The 15,146-nt window shown below is 38.2% G+C and overlaps 1 protein-coding gene across 5 annotated transcripts in view; it reads right to left on the reverse strand.

The window, feature by feature from the left end:
* SNX29 (sorting nexin 29) overlaps positions 1-13,752 on the reverse strand; it is a 100,563-nt gene extending 86,811 nt beyond the window's left edge. For 4 of the 5 annotated variants that reach the window (XM_032703714.1, XM_032703718.1, XM_032703719.1 and 1 more), the window contains exons 1-7: positions 13,678-13,746; positions 8,103-8,167; positions 7,131-7,183; positions 6,590-6,714; positions 3,575-3,755; positions 2,374-2,444; positions 1,268-1,516 (exon numbers count right to left, since the gene is read on the reverse strand). In XM_032703714.1, the coding sequence (XP_032559605.1) occupies positions 1,268-1,516; positions 2,374-2,444; positions 3,575-3,755; positions 6,590-6,714; positions 7,131-7,183; positions 8,103-8,167; positions 13,678-13,684 (751 nt within the window). In that variant the 5' untranslated portion in view covers positions 13,685-13,746. Of the gene's footprint in view, positions 1-1,267; positions 1,517-2,373; positions 2,445-3,574; positions 3,756-6,589; positions 6,715-7,130; positions 7,184-8,102; positions 8,168-13,677 lie in introns of all 5 variants that reach the window. The other variant, XM_032703715.1, reaches the window with a different exon arrangement.
* Between the last annotated feature and the right edge of the window lie 1,394 nt (positions 13,753-15,146).

A 15,146-nucleotide genomic window follows, 5' to 3' on the forward strand; every position in this document is an offset into this window, starting at 1 on the left:
GACTAAACTGTTTTGTTTAATTCAAATCCAGCTGTTCTATATCCACAAAACATACTTTTAAGAGGATGTTAAAACCCATTCTGCTTGCAAACAGAATTCCAACAAAAAACACAGACTTTAATGAAAACATCTGACTTGCTCTAACATTCCACATTACAGTGGTATTTGAAAAACTCATTTTTTTAAAGTGACATTTTACTGTAAGCTGTACATTTTATGTACTCTGCACATAATGTACATTATGTGGTAGAGTCATATGCAGCATATGGTCAATTATTCTCTTATTTCATCTTGCAAGCCTATTCTAGTCTAACAAAGTTATCCCAAGTCAAGTATCACCTACAATTTTAATCTCATTTAAGTGCTAAACAACAAAAGCTTTACCACAAATTTGCTTCAAAAACCATGTTTTGAGACAAAGTCTATTTTAAATGCCAATAAACACCAGATTTTACCTCAACTTCCCTTCCTACCAGACAGTTTTCACATGTGGGGGTTTTGCCTTTTTCTCATTACCAAAAAAAATTAATGCCAAATTCAAACCTTGTTTCTTAATTGAAAAGCACATAAATCTTCCTGCAGTTTTGTACCTTTACAAAACAAAACAATCTTTCAGCTCAATTTCCAGAAACAAAGATAATAAAATATTCCTTTGCAATTTTTGGGACTGAAAAATATATATTTTGCTTGATTATTTTCAACTTATAAGAGATTAAGACTTTGGGTCTTTGTTAGTAACTGACATCCTACAAGCTGGTTGTAATACTAAGACATCTAAAGGTTAAAAAGGCATATGAGCAAATTTCATTTTGGTTCAGGAATTTCATTTTGCATAGGAACTCAGACTGTAAACAGGGGTCCTACTTGAAGAAGATTACAAGCTTAGATTTGTATCTGATATATAATAATAGATACATAGCAGTGTATTTCTGACCGATAAAAGTGCTAAAAGAAAATAAATTAAAAATGAAAAATCATTACATCATGAACTGCAAGGTTTAATCTTATAAGAAATTGAAATTCAGGTCACCAGCAAAGCCCTACCAATAAGACACTTCAGCCTCCCTCTCACAGTGATGCAAGAAAGCTGAAATACCATCCAGTATTCACACCAGCATTTCTCAAAAATTCCATACTTTTTATTACACACTCAACTAGCTTGTATGTGCAGCACACACTCATTTTTAAGATTTGTCCTATAATTATTTAAACACACTCCAATATTTGATAAGTTTCTGAATGACACCAACACTGCCTGAAAGCTTACCAGCATTTACACTGCGGGGCAGAACAGGAAGGGGGTCAGTGTCTGGGTCAGGTTTGATGAGGATGGAGACAGCAGAGGAAGCAGTGATCTCCCGCAGGAGGCTGCTCACACCCTGCGTCGATTCCTTCAACAACGAAGTCACATTTTGTGTGGATTCCTTTAACAAATCAGACACGGTGGGCGTGCACTTGCTCTGCCCATTTAAATCCTTATTGTCAATGTTGATGGCAAAAAGGATGGAGTTCAGACCTTCAAATAAAGGAAAGGGGGGGAAAAGAGACCACAAATGCACTTTATAGTTCACACTTTATACTTCACACGAAAGCTAAAAACACAGAACCTAAGGATTAACAAAGCTATGACATGTAAAATATTTTTCCCAAAAATTTCCCACAGTTCTCCATGCATGAATTCTTATTCATTCTTTTTTAGATTATGTTCAAGCTGATGCAATCAGTCCTGAATTCATCTTGATGGCTGTTCAGCTGCACATTAAATAAGCAATAAGTACTGTGAACTCGTTTATTTATAATCTTTTATTTAAACCCATTTCACTGCAACTTCAGTATTTGTTGGTTCCTATATTCTATTACCAAAAAGTTCTGTGTACTTTGTTTTGCAGAACAAAGCACATGACCATGTAACTGAGAAAAAGGGTAAAAGAGGTAGTAAAACATCACTCCTGTGGTCAAACCCTAGAAAAGTAAATTATTTGTTATCACTCCTTACTGCTACTCTCCTTACCTGTATTTGTCTACAATTTGGATCTTACTACAGATTCTATCATTACCCTCTTCTAGTCAGGAATAGACCATTTTTTTTTCTCCAAATTGCACTAGTTTTAAGTTAGCCTTGACTGTTGAAGAGTAAAAACATTTATGTGACAGACTTTTGAACTGTAGGAATGCCAGACCCAGATTTTAACAATTCATCAATTCATAGCATTAACTGGCACAATACCTTGACAATTCACCCTGACTGTGCCTCTGACACACATTCTCCACATAAGCAGTGTGTTAGAGAAGCTCCTCACAACCAGAAATAGATATAACATCCCAAAAGGCAATAGTTTTCCAAGAACAGTAATATTTAACAGAAAGTTTTACCAGCTGCCATTGTAGGGATCATACTGGAACGTTCTTCATCCATCATAAAAGACCAGTCTTCATAGAAGACACTATAATTTGAAAGGGGAAAAAAAAGAATATGTGGTCCTATACTAACATATATTCCACTTCTGAAAAACAAGAAAACTCAAAAAAATTAGTAAGATTACACCAATGGATTCTGGAATATGCCTTTTTAGAAATAGCATTGCAGTGCAGACTGTGCTGAGAATCCTGATACTGAGCAAGTATTGCTAAAAGCACAAGAGTAATTAGTGACATAGCAATTCAAGTCACTAATTTCCTCACAATGGTTTTCAGATTCTCCTTATTGTTTCATTTGTCTTCATTTAATTTTATACTGGAAGAAAGCTAGAGAAGACTGGAACAAAATAAAAATTAAAAGGAGGAATTAGCAAACTCAGTTCTGGCAATAACCTTATCCATTAATCCATTAATCAATGCAAAAGGAAAGAATGGCTTTCTGCTGGATCCACCAGACTTGATCAAGCTCAACAGTTACTGATAAAACAAGGAGAACACCTCAAATTTTCAAAAAGAGCAGGAGCTGAAGATGTAGGAGGAGTAAGGTAGGACTCAGCTTGTGAACTTAAGTGCATTTTGCACCTCCAAAGTACTTCAGGATTTCACAATGGAAGTTTTCCTCAGTAACTGTAACAAAAGGTTCACAAGCTGTTACCAAACCACTGCCAAGGGCTCTGCGGTAGCAGCTCCCCACTATTTCACTGCTGCAGCTTTGCAATTACAGGATGAGCATCTCCAAAAGGCAACAGGCAATTGCCACTGGTGGTCAGCTCAAGGCTGCAATTTTAAAGGAATGAGAGGGGCACCTCAAAGCATGGTGCCAATGTCTCAGTGAGGAAAACTGCTGAAAGAACAGGGAAGAGAGTTAGGAAAGAGGATGGAAATGAAGGTGAGGATACAAGCATAGATTCTCAGGGGGTAGAATGAAGCCAGTTTCAGGTCACATGTTGACATAGGCACAAGCCACTCTCTTAATGGCTGCCAAAAATTTAAAAAATGAACAAAAGAATCAGGTGAAGCAGCTCGACCAGCACAGCAATGAATAGGGCGTATTATTACAGCCGTGGCTTCTGGTTGGTTGTCTGGGTTTTTTTTTATTCTCAGTACTTCATTTTTCAACACATTTCCTGCCTTACAAAGATATCAGATGCAGTACCTGAGTCGAGTCTTGTCTGCCAGCAGCATATGAACGTATCTTTCCAGGGAATGTTCATTCAGTGCACAGCGCAGCCAGGCCCGGCCTCTGCCAATATCTGAGGTGATGGCCCTCAGAGAGTAAAAGCGCTGCAGCTCGTGTCTGTTCAGAACCTCCTTCACATAGTACCAGAACACTGGCTCTGCAATTGAATAATAAGTTATTATTAATCATAACCCAACCAAGAAAACTGCTAAGCTCATACCTGAATGCATTTACATGCAAATTTATAAAACCAACAGGTAACTTTGCTACCTATACTTTGGACAAAGGTGAATCATTTACCATCTTGGTGCAACCCTCCTGTTAAATAGGTTATTTATTTCTACTGGACTTGGGCTATTTAAGCACTTAGAACTTTTAGCTTCGTTGAAAAAGCCAAACACACAAATTAAAGGATTCAATCTCATGCTTTTACATAAAAAACACATTTAAGCACTTATTTCATCCATAGGACAGGTTCAGGTGTCCAGCTGAGAATATATTATGCAAAGAAAAAAAAAATTCTTTGGAACTCCATCTTAAGGCTGATTGTGAAACGTTAGGAGCTACGTCCAAAGGAACGGGTAGCTACAGAATTTGCCAACATGCAAATCACAAAGTCAAGTTAGTTTAAAAAACAAAAGTGCTGCATTTAAAAGGCAGCAATACCTCTTTCCACTAAAACACTTTCCTTGCCCTGTCACCAAATACTGATAAAAAGTTTTTTTGCAGTTGCCTCGAATTTCTCAGTTGGAGGTAACAAAAAAATCTACATCAGTAATTGCAAATGTACAACAAAACACCTGGGATTTTGCATATTCCCATTTCTAACAGAGTAAGAACATATTTTAAGGACATATTTATCACAATTTACCTCTTACCATTTTCTCAGGGTGAAAACAACAAAAAACCCCAGATAATTCATCTGTAAAACTTAAAATTATTAAAATACGGTGTAGTTTGGCACTCATTAAGTACAGCTTGTCATGAAGGATCTGTAAATTTCAAACAAAAACCACTGCTGAACAATTTTATTTTTCAATTGTCAAAGCCTGAATTTATAGCCTAAACAGCAGTATCCCACTGTGCTAAAAAAAAAAGATGACACCTGTGATTATGCTAGACAGAGTGGGATATAAATCATACCAGACTCATGTGCCTGAAAGTGATATAAATATAGAAATACTTTGCAACTGCTTTCAGGGAAAAGAAAAAAAAAAACAAAAGCAAAACCATACCAACCCAACATCGTAATTTGTAAAGATAAATGCAAGAGGAGCCTTCAATTCCATTAAAACCAAAAAAAAGTCACTGTACAGCCAGCATTCTATTTGCTGCAAAGCAGCCATGTTTTTGTTCTTGACCTTCCACACATTGCTTAAGCTTCCTCAGGACTAAAAATGATGTTTTCTTCCTCCTTCCATTCCCCAACTATAGATAACCTTCCTGACTTTCTCCTCTTCCTCCACATCACCTCACTGCCAAGCCCCCAGGTAAGACACACACACACATGTAGCTAAATTGTTACTAAACTCCCAAGAATCAGAGATGTATCTTTGTACCACTAACACAAAGGATCAAAAATTTCATACACCCTCGACCTTAGCAATAGACAGGAAAGAAATCATAAGAATTGTCTTCATATTAAAAGACACACTGTTTGCCTGAGCCAGAGAGAGCAGAACAGGGAAGCACATTCCCTGCACCAAAGAGTAAGGCTCACAATTGCAAATAACCAAACCACTGCCTACTGAAGAGATGGAAACCACCCAGAGTCTCAAAGAGACCACAGAATATCCAATGCCCAATCACAAATACACACAAGGGGAAAAAAAGCCCACTGAAGAGCTGAAAAATCTGTAAAGACAGTGTAAACAGCTGAATTTGTCTTACTTGCTCATTTAGCACCAGCAAAGCGTCAGGTTCTTGCCCATTACTAAGTAAAAGAGGCAAACATGGAGAACTCACCAATTTCTTTAAGAGCATGGCTACTTTAGCTCCCAAAAAAAGCCCAGCCTGGAGGCTCTAACCCATTAGCAGGAAGGTGAGCACACAAGGCTCAACATTTCACCCTGTCTGCCACAGGGAACAAGCCCATTGCTGAAGCAATTTAAAAACACCATTAAATCAAACTACACATTTTATGTTAATGTAATATCCGTTATATGCAGTTGCCTGGTGTCACTGGAAGGTATAACTGCAGATCAAAGTGTATTAACAATTTCAGCACCACTGAATATATTTTAAAAAACCCCACCAAAACCCAAAACTCCAGTATGTGGGTTTACAAGTGTAACATGTTACACTTGACAGAGTTTCAAAAGTTAAAAAGAAGCTCTTTCCGTTATGTGTAGCCTGATTAAGAAAAAAAGTACTGAAAGTCAAATTTCACAACAAAACTGATTAATATCTTCATATAGTTTTGATTAAAAAAACAAGAGAAACATCAAGGCGAAGAGAAAAATAAAGGAATATTTTCTTTAAATGTGGAGAAAGCAATAAAAAACAACTCCAACAACACAGCCCTAAATCTAGAGTCTGAATGCAATGTGCATTTTGTCTTTATTTTAGTTACAAGTAATATAAGTTTCCTTTCTAAAATTACATCAATACTTAGAAGTTAAACACATCTGATGCAATAGAATATGTCAGTTAAAGAGTGGAGTAAGACAAGGTTAAGAATGAAAATGTTGTAAAAATTTAACAGCACAATTACACAACATTTATCCCTACCAGAATTCAAAATAAACTTGCCACTACACATCATTTAACTGTTAAGAAGTTGCCTCACACCAAACATTTCTGGAGAAACTTGGTATGAAAGTTAAACTAGACAAGAAAGCAATAATCATTTTCACTGCTACAACACGCTGCCAAGTATGAAGTATTCTACCTACAGTCTGCAGTTTAAGCAATGCTTAAAACTTCTGTTAGAAATTATACCACCTGATTGAACATATCAACTACTTAAAATAGTTACAATTAACAACTTACCTGTTTCAGTTTTACTGGAGAAACCTGCTGCCTGCTTGATTGCTGCTGCTGTTAATGCCAGTCCTCGGCTCCTCCTCAGGCCGTGCTGCAACACAGCTTCAAACTGAGCACACAAACAAGTCACTCTGCAAAAGAATTTTTAAAGAAACCACAGGAAAAAAAACCAATCAACCACGTTTCTATACAGCAAGTTTATTCCAGATCTCTGAATAGGGAATGTAAAATGAAGCATTATCTTATAAGCAGTGAAAGACCCCTTCTATGCACTAATCTTATTATTTGCAGGCAGGATAATCTACTTATACCCACAGTCTCACCATGATGACTGAAAGCTGGGGCACAGAATGCATTCAGAACTGGCAATCAATTTGAGAAATCATCCTCACCTGCTGGAGTGGTTGTTAGCCACGTTATTTCAGCTTCAGAACACCTGCATTTCATGTAATATAATTTTCTGAGCGTGTCAAATATTCTGTGCCATGTTTTATGTCATTATGATGCACAATCTAAGCATGTCAAAAGTTTTTTAAGACTATTTTACCTGCTATCAGAGTCTGAAGCAATTTCTTTTCTTCCTCCAAACCGTATTTGACACTGCAAGAAACCGAGTTTAAGAAATTTTATGAAATTTTTGTTACACTAGACAAAAATTCAATTTTCTGAATTTCTTCCATATAAGAAACCAAATCATAACAAAAAAAGAAAGCAGCACAAAATAAAGCATTGGCAAATACAGCCTGAAACCAAAAAGTGCTCTACAGCATCATGCTCCACTAATGGGCTACTCCTGCAGATCAAATATATCCTTGCTAGTCAGAGCAACACACCTGCAGGTCCTTCACTAAATTGAAAATTGAGTGGAAATTACTACTTTGGGGTTTAAAATGTAAAATGTAAAACCCACAAAACCAAACACTGCTCTTATTCAGCCCAGTACTACAGTTACAGAAGAATTGTTCTTTATAAAACATATCATTGGCTTACTTCTGAGGCATTCTTTTCCCTCACAAGCCCTCCTAAACTGAATCCAGTGTATGAAATTCTACTTGCTGAACTTCATGTTGATGCAAAATACAGACATAAATAAACAAATCATATCTTTACATGTATTTTAACCATTCACTAAAAAACTACTGCAAAGAAAAAAAGCTTTTACTCTAAAATGTTCACCAAGTTAGCCTTTGCAGTACACTTTAATTTAGTTCAGTCTTATCAGTGTTACAAATATATATGTTCACAGCATATATCTATAGTATTATACATACTTCAAGTATATACATTACAAGTATAATCTGTCAAGAATAAGAATTTTAAACAAATACTGCATAATAGTTGTCTGCTAGCAGAAAAAAAAAATCTGTAGTATCATGTAAAAGCCAAGATTTCTTCTCTCTCTCCTTTTCTTCTTATTCCTCTTTCTTGTTAAAGAGGAGGAAAAAGAGCAAAGACAGTTCCTGCCAGTTCTGACAGCTCTGAGCAAGGATACTACAGAAATGTGTACTGGATTTCTCACCTGTTTAACTGCATCCAGCAGCCGTTCTAGAAGAAACTGTCTTTTAGTGTCATTGTTCTGTGAACCTGAAATTCAATGAAATTACATTATTTTAAAATAAATAGGCTTTGTAAAATATGTGTGGGCCAACACAAGGGCCCTGAAAACTTTCTTCCCATGCCAATTATTCCATTAAATTAACTAATATATTTTCTCTAAGTAAAATGATGCAGTATAAACTCTGTTTTGAGGTTTCAAGTAGCCTTTCTATAACATGCTGTTATATGTGTATACAACATGCTGGTATAGCAGGAATACTGTTTCAAATATCATCTAGAGTCTTATTTCAGTAAGATTTTGGTTTCATGATATAACATATATTGCAGTAATACCAAATACAGTATAATTGTGCAAGCTGGTGCACAGAACAACCAACCACCTCTGGGGCCACACTGCAAGCCTAGAACTAACCTAGTTTAAGATTTTTTTTTTTTGGTGGATTGGATTAGGTGTATGATGGAGCTCACACAACCACACAAGTACTCACTCATACTGGGACAACTACCAGCTTAGTAGCACAAGTAAAAGAAGGGGAAATGAGATAGAGACAGCAGGAATATCTTCTTACTGTCAAACAACCTCACTGCAGAAAGAGTTTTAAGTCAGGGGAAGTTCGTAACTGTTACAATCAATCCCTTAAAATTTAGCTACCAGCAGAGTTATTCCTGATTAACACTTATAAAATCTAGTTTCTTACTACTCAAGCAACTATGCAAGACAATCTTTAACTTCTCAGGCATTTCAACAACAAATAGCATAATACTTTGCTTGTTGGAATATCCTTTATAAAGTCCCATGAATATACATAAAATTTATTCTTTAATTAACCTATATTACCTCTATAATGTTTTTATTCTGAGCTTAAGTTCAAAATATCTATCAGAAACCTCTGTGAACTCTCTAGGATTAGAGTCATTATTATCCTTTCCCTCTCAAAGAACATACAATCAATATATGTATAGACTGAAAGCCAATTATCAAAAGTCTATATGAGCAAGTTCCTCCAGAAACTGAAAATCAAACACCACACAATAAGCCCTTTAGTAAAGAGAGATGTCATCAAAGATATGTGTCTCTTCCTCTTGCTATCTGACACAGTGATGTCCAAATCCCAGAGTTTCCTGTTTTCATAATACTAATCAAAACAGTTTTCTCCAAAACTAGGACAGGACAGAATTTGTCCTACTGAAATGGCTCTGTCTTTGTTTAAATATATTTACTCATATAATATATATTAATATATATTATATTAATATAATATTTGGATATATATCCATGTTAATTTGTCTATAAATATATTAATAGAACTCATAGTCCATGTATATTCATTAAATAGGGGATTAGGAGAAGAAAATCCCCAACACAGGACAGAAGAAAGAAAACAAGAAAAACATGCAAACGTAGCTGCTCACTAACTAAGCTTCACAAGGCTTATTTAGCTGATTGCAGTGTGTTTTCTAGAAGTTCTACTTCCAGTTTTGAACTCTGACTCAATCTGGGCAGGCATGTGATGTGTGAGGTTCGGGTCTGTTAGTCAAGCACTCCGGTGCACACAAACAATGTTCAGAGCCAGCAAAGGGCTCCAGAACAAACTCCACACCAACCAGGTTTTAACTTCCTAACAACTATGCCAGTTATGCCACTGCAGAGATAAGGTTAAATTCATAGAATCCCTACCATTCCACTTTGTGCTCCTTCAGAGATTACAGTTTATTAGATTATATTCAGTGTTTTTAGCAAGCATGCACTGCCAAAAATGGAGATGCATACATGCCTCTGCATTTATATGTCTTATAATAAATCACAGAACTGTAAAATAAGGAAAACTATCCCAACTTTTAGTACAACCCCTCATGTGCAGTGACATTGAATATACACAAACCTATAGATTTTCTTCAGAACTCACTACTTTTACATCTTATGCTACCCACATACCTGCAAGAACAGGCATAACACAACTTTTCTCGAGACTACATCAGAACAAATGCATGTAATTAATAATTTCATGACCTGAAAAACATCTTTCAAATGAAAATATTGGTATGTGGGCTAAGTTTGACTTCCAAATGCAATACATGTTAGTTTTTAGATTCACACCTCTTTGGACTCTTTGTATCTATTTGGTAACACAGAAATGGTTTGCAACTAGATTTCAAACTGTGATCAACATAAAAAATGCATAAATACAGAAAACCCACAGATGTTCACTATACTGATTGATGTTCTAAAACACTAAAGCCTGTGATACCAAACAACCCTAAATCTACACAGACTGAATGCAATGTGCATTTTGTCTTCATTATAGTCACAAATTTGCACTAATAACAACCATGACTACATGTGATTACATCCAATAATGTCAGAAGCATTTCAAATCACCTCCACCATTAACAAGGCTATAAGGCCACATAATACTATAAAGTCTATACAGGCTGAGGTTTCTCTTCAATGCACATCTTAAACTCTTCTACTGCTGTGCTTAACAGAAATTCTGCAGACAGAAGAAAAAGAATATTCACAAAGTCTAACTTTTTTTTAAACTGAAAGATTAAGTTGTGTGGTTTTTTGAATACAGGATATATTTTTCTTTGTAATAAGCCTAGAAAATGTAGTACTACTTAGCAACATTTTTGTTGCAGGTGGAAGGTAAAAATAAATCTGCACTAACTCTAAGATTTTATTCTTTTACATCTTCATTTTCTGAACTAAGCCTTTAGGAAACAAAAAAAGTGTATTTTCAGGCAAAAGCAGCAATTAAGTGTGATTAACTCCAGCTGATTTAAAGTCTAAGTGTATTCCAAACTGACCAAAATACCCTTCTCCTGATTCAGAATAGTGGTAAAAACTGCAGTAACACACATACAAATACAAAACAGAGAATGCACAAAACCAGCATTACTCAGAAAAAAGGCTGTATTTAGACTATAGCAACGAAAAAGGAAGTTCCTACATGAGTCTAAAAATAATTGTGAAAACATAAGCATAAGGTTGCAAAAGCTAAGAAACTTAAAGAGACTCCTCCCACCAACATCTACTCAGTCAAAAAGGGATTAAAATAGGCTCAGGTGCTGCACCTGCCTCTGTGACCCTCCTCATTTTCTGTTGTTGAAGGTCATGCTTTCCTATTTTTGAAACAAACTTCCCTCCATACCCTGACACAAACATCCACACCCAAAGCAGCAGAGAACTGAAATGCAAGTAAAGGAAAGCAGGATTTTCATCCAATTTTTTATAGCTAAAGCTCTCTTCAGCACCACATGTAGCATATAAGTTAAAAAAATAAAACTCAGCTTGATCTTAAACACTACTTGCATTTAAGTCTTGTATGCAAAATTCCAGACTGCAATCCCTTTTGCTTTCTCTAGTACAGGTTCTGAGGATACAAGTTTAAGATAAAACAAATACAGACTTAATTTAAATGCCACCTGATACTACACTATTATGATTCTACTGCCTCATCCTCAATTAGATGCCTTTTTAAGTTTTCTGAAACTGTTGCTAAACAAGTGACAACACCCATAAATCTTGACAAGCACAGAAATCTAGTTTCCTTGTGTTACTTCCCTTTAAAGTTTAGCCTATTCAGCACTTGTACAGTAAAAATGAGTATGCAATTAATAAGTAGCATTAGTAATATTTAAGTAATGCTTAAATAAACAGGAAGTTACCTTCACATCCACTAGAAATGCACTGTAGCTAAAAAAATAAACATTAAACTTAATTATAGCCATTCAGAAAAGAGGTTCTTCTATCTATATTTTAGGAACAGCTCTTCTACTTTCAAGGGCTAAAACTGGCCAAGGAAATAAGTATAAGGAATTCGTATTATTCTGGAAAAATTCTGCACAGTGTTGTATAACAGTAATGTTTGGCAAAGTGCAACATTAGTAGGGGTTTTTGTTATCTCGCTGTCTAATCAAAACTGTTGGGAAAGTCATATAAGTCTTGGCAGGGGCTACACTTGGCTAGGTCACCATGTAACTGAAGTACTAGTGTTAATGTCACCTTAGGCATTATTCCCTTTTAAGTAATTAAATGTTTTCTCCTCATAAACCTGTATCTCTTCACTGTCTTAAAAAAAACAAGAGTAAAGGTATTAAAAATAGCTACATGATGAAGCTTTAGGCCACAAGAGGTGCTACCTTGCCTTCTGAGTCACAGAATCCAAATAGAACTTCCAAAGGTGAGTCTCCTAGGAAGATTTAGGCTCTGATTTGCACAAATTTGCACAAGGCTAGTCCCAGCCTGAATTCACCATTGAAGAGCTGAGGTTTTCCATACGAAAACAATGACTCTTACAGATTTCATACAGGGTTTAGTCTATATCGTGTCAAGATCTGAAACATTTGAGAAACTTTCTTTTCCCATGGTTTCAAAGATTTCCCTGTTACTTGCATTTTTCACAAGGCTAATTAACAGGTTTCCCAAAAATAATCTCTTTTTTTGCCTCATCTCTTCCACAAAAAAACCCTGCTGTTTTCTTACCACAAAGTTGAGAACAAAACAGAGAAAAATACAACTGAAGCAGTTTTATTTTTTATTTCATTTTCAGAAATTACTGCAATGTAGCATTTAGTTACTCCAGTTAACTCTTCAGTATTTTCTTACAGGCAAGAAATCTGACCACATATTAACTCAGAGTGGGGGATAAACAAGCAATCTCACTTTCAGGTGCAGACTGTTGACTGCAACTTCCATTAGTGAAGTTGTACAAGGAGACCCATCCAAGCATTTACTAAAGCACCTCCCTTCTTAAGAAGCCCCAAACAAACCCTTGCCAATGTGCTTTAATACATATTCAGTAACTACCACTTATCCTTTACATTTACAAGAGAAACCTATTGAAATTTCATTCTCCCTCACAACTGCTTTATGCTGACCCATTCAAGTGGTTCTACATCCTCCAGTCCTGTAGTTTATGGGTCACGATTCTCAGGCAAAGCTTCTAAGAATTTCCTCCGACAAACACCTCAGACCCCTCGGGATTCAGCACAACCCCCGCACCGCTTCCCCCGAACACCGAGGGCAGAAATTCCCACGTCCAGACCCGACACATCCAGACCCGACACATCCTCGCCGGGACTGAGCTGGAGACACAATGAGCACACCCCGAACACCAGAAGGCACCACTTTCTCCACTGGTCATGGTCATGCTTCTCACCTCTCCCACCGACTGCTTGATACCGAGTTCATTCTGTTAATTTTTATTATTCCCGTTTTTCTTGGTCATGTATTTTCTCGGGAATATTTCCCGTGATCTTGCACAGTTGAGGCAACACCGAGCCCAGCATCACTAGTGCTGTGAGCCAGTAAAGCCACGCTCAAGGGCAGCACTTGGGGTTTAAAACGAGGTAAAACAGCACTTGGGGGGTACTTGGGGGAGCCGGAACGAGGAGCGGGGTGTGGTGATGAGAGACCGAAGCGCTCGGTGCCTCAGCACGGGGAGAACGGGGGGCCGGGGCAGGACCACGCCTGGCCGGGGACCCCCGGGCTGTGCCCTCCCCCGGGGGCGGAGGGCCCGGCCCGCCCCACTCACCGCTCATGGTGCCCGCGGGGCTCCGTCCGCCGGGGCCGCCGCTCTCCCGCTCAGCCACGGCCGGGCCGGCAGCGACCGCCCGCCCCGGAACCCGCCCGCGCCCCGGAAGGTAAACACGGCCCGGGGTGTGGGGAGCGCGGCCAGCCCGGGGGCCCTCACGGGCTCCTCACGGTGTCCCCCGGCCCGGGGGCCCTCACGGGCTCCTCACGGTGTCCCCCGGCCCGGGGCCCTTCGCCGACCCTCATGGCGACCCCACAGCCCGCGGCAGCCGCGCCGCCCCCGCCCGCCCGGGCTGAGCCGCTCTGTGGGGCGGGAAGGGACACCGGGCACAGGAGGGGTGAGAGAAGCGGGGATAACCTGTCCTGGCTGGCACGGGTGCTGTGCAAGGTGAAACCTCGGAAACGGTCATGTTTCGAAAAAATAAAAATAAGAAAGGTACAAGACTGTGGGACATAAAATAAAATGGGGTCCAACACGCAGAATGTAGTTGCAATAATCAAAATAAAAGGTTTTGTGGTATAACTAGAACAGTTGCTCATCCTTCGGTAGCTGATAATGGAAATGAAGTTTTACAGCCAGTCAGGTTTTTTACCAAGCCACGGCCACTGCAAGCACCTTCTTCCACTGGGCACCTTAATGTTTCACTTTGAAGTGTGCCTCTAATCTCTGGAGGCAGAAAAAGCTGTCCTATGTAAGGGCTTTCAGGAGTTAAAAGTTCCAATATAAATTTAATAGCTCTCTATCTAGGCCTGTTTCAGAGGTTTTAGCTCTCTGTGCCCAGACCTATGCAGCTAAATCCCAACCAGCCCAAGCTTTGTCAGCCTCCTAAGGCTGCTCTAACAGGGGTCGTTCATAGATTTTGTGCAATAATTTACTAGTTCTAAAATATTTTAATTCATCATTTGTGCAAGAAACTGAAATATAAACTTAGCTATGAATAAAGAAGATCGTTGGTTTCACAGTTTTTTCTGTTGTTGCAATTTTCCAGGAATAAAAGTGGCCTAATATTAGGAAAATAATATCAATGTTTGGAAGGCAAGGGGTCAGAAGTATATTCCTAATATTAGGCCACACAGTAGTCTGACATGACTCTTGCTAATTGCCAATCTTTGTAAATATGATAAAGGTAAGTAAAAAAATTAGTAGAATAGAGATACATCAGAGAAGGATGCTGAAAGGAAAGCTGGTACCACCAGGAAATACATGGGGATGGCAGGGATTGCAGTGAAGTCCAGCAGCTGGACTTTGATGACCCTTGTGGGTCCCTTCCATCTCAGGATATTCCATGATTCCATGGTGTGGTGTTCCACAGCCCCACAACCTCCCTCAGTGTGACCCAGCAGTACCTTCTGAACCAGGAGGACTCCACACTCTACAAGGATCCATCGTTAGAACATTCCTATTTCAAGTATCGTAGGGGCTACTTGAAATTATTCTTTACAGCCTTGAGGATGTACTGTGGGTCTTCA

Source organism: Chiroxiphia lanceolata, chromosome 16 (genome assembly GCF_009829145.1).
Source record: "Chiroxiphia lanceolata isolate bChiLan1 chromosome 16, bChiLan1.pri, whole genome shotgun sequence".
Taxonomy (NCBI): domain Eukaryota; kingdom Metazoa; phylum Chordata; class Aves; order Passeriformes; family Pipridae; genus Chiroxiphia; species Chiroxiphia lanceolata.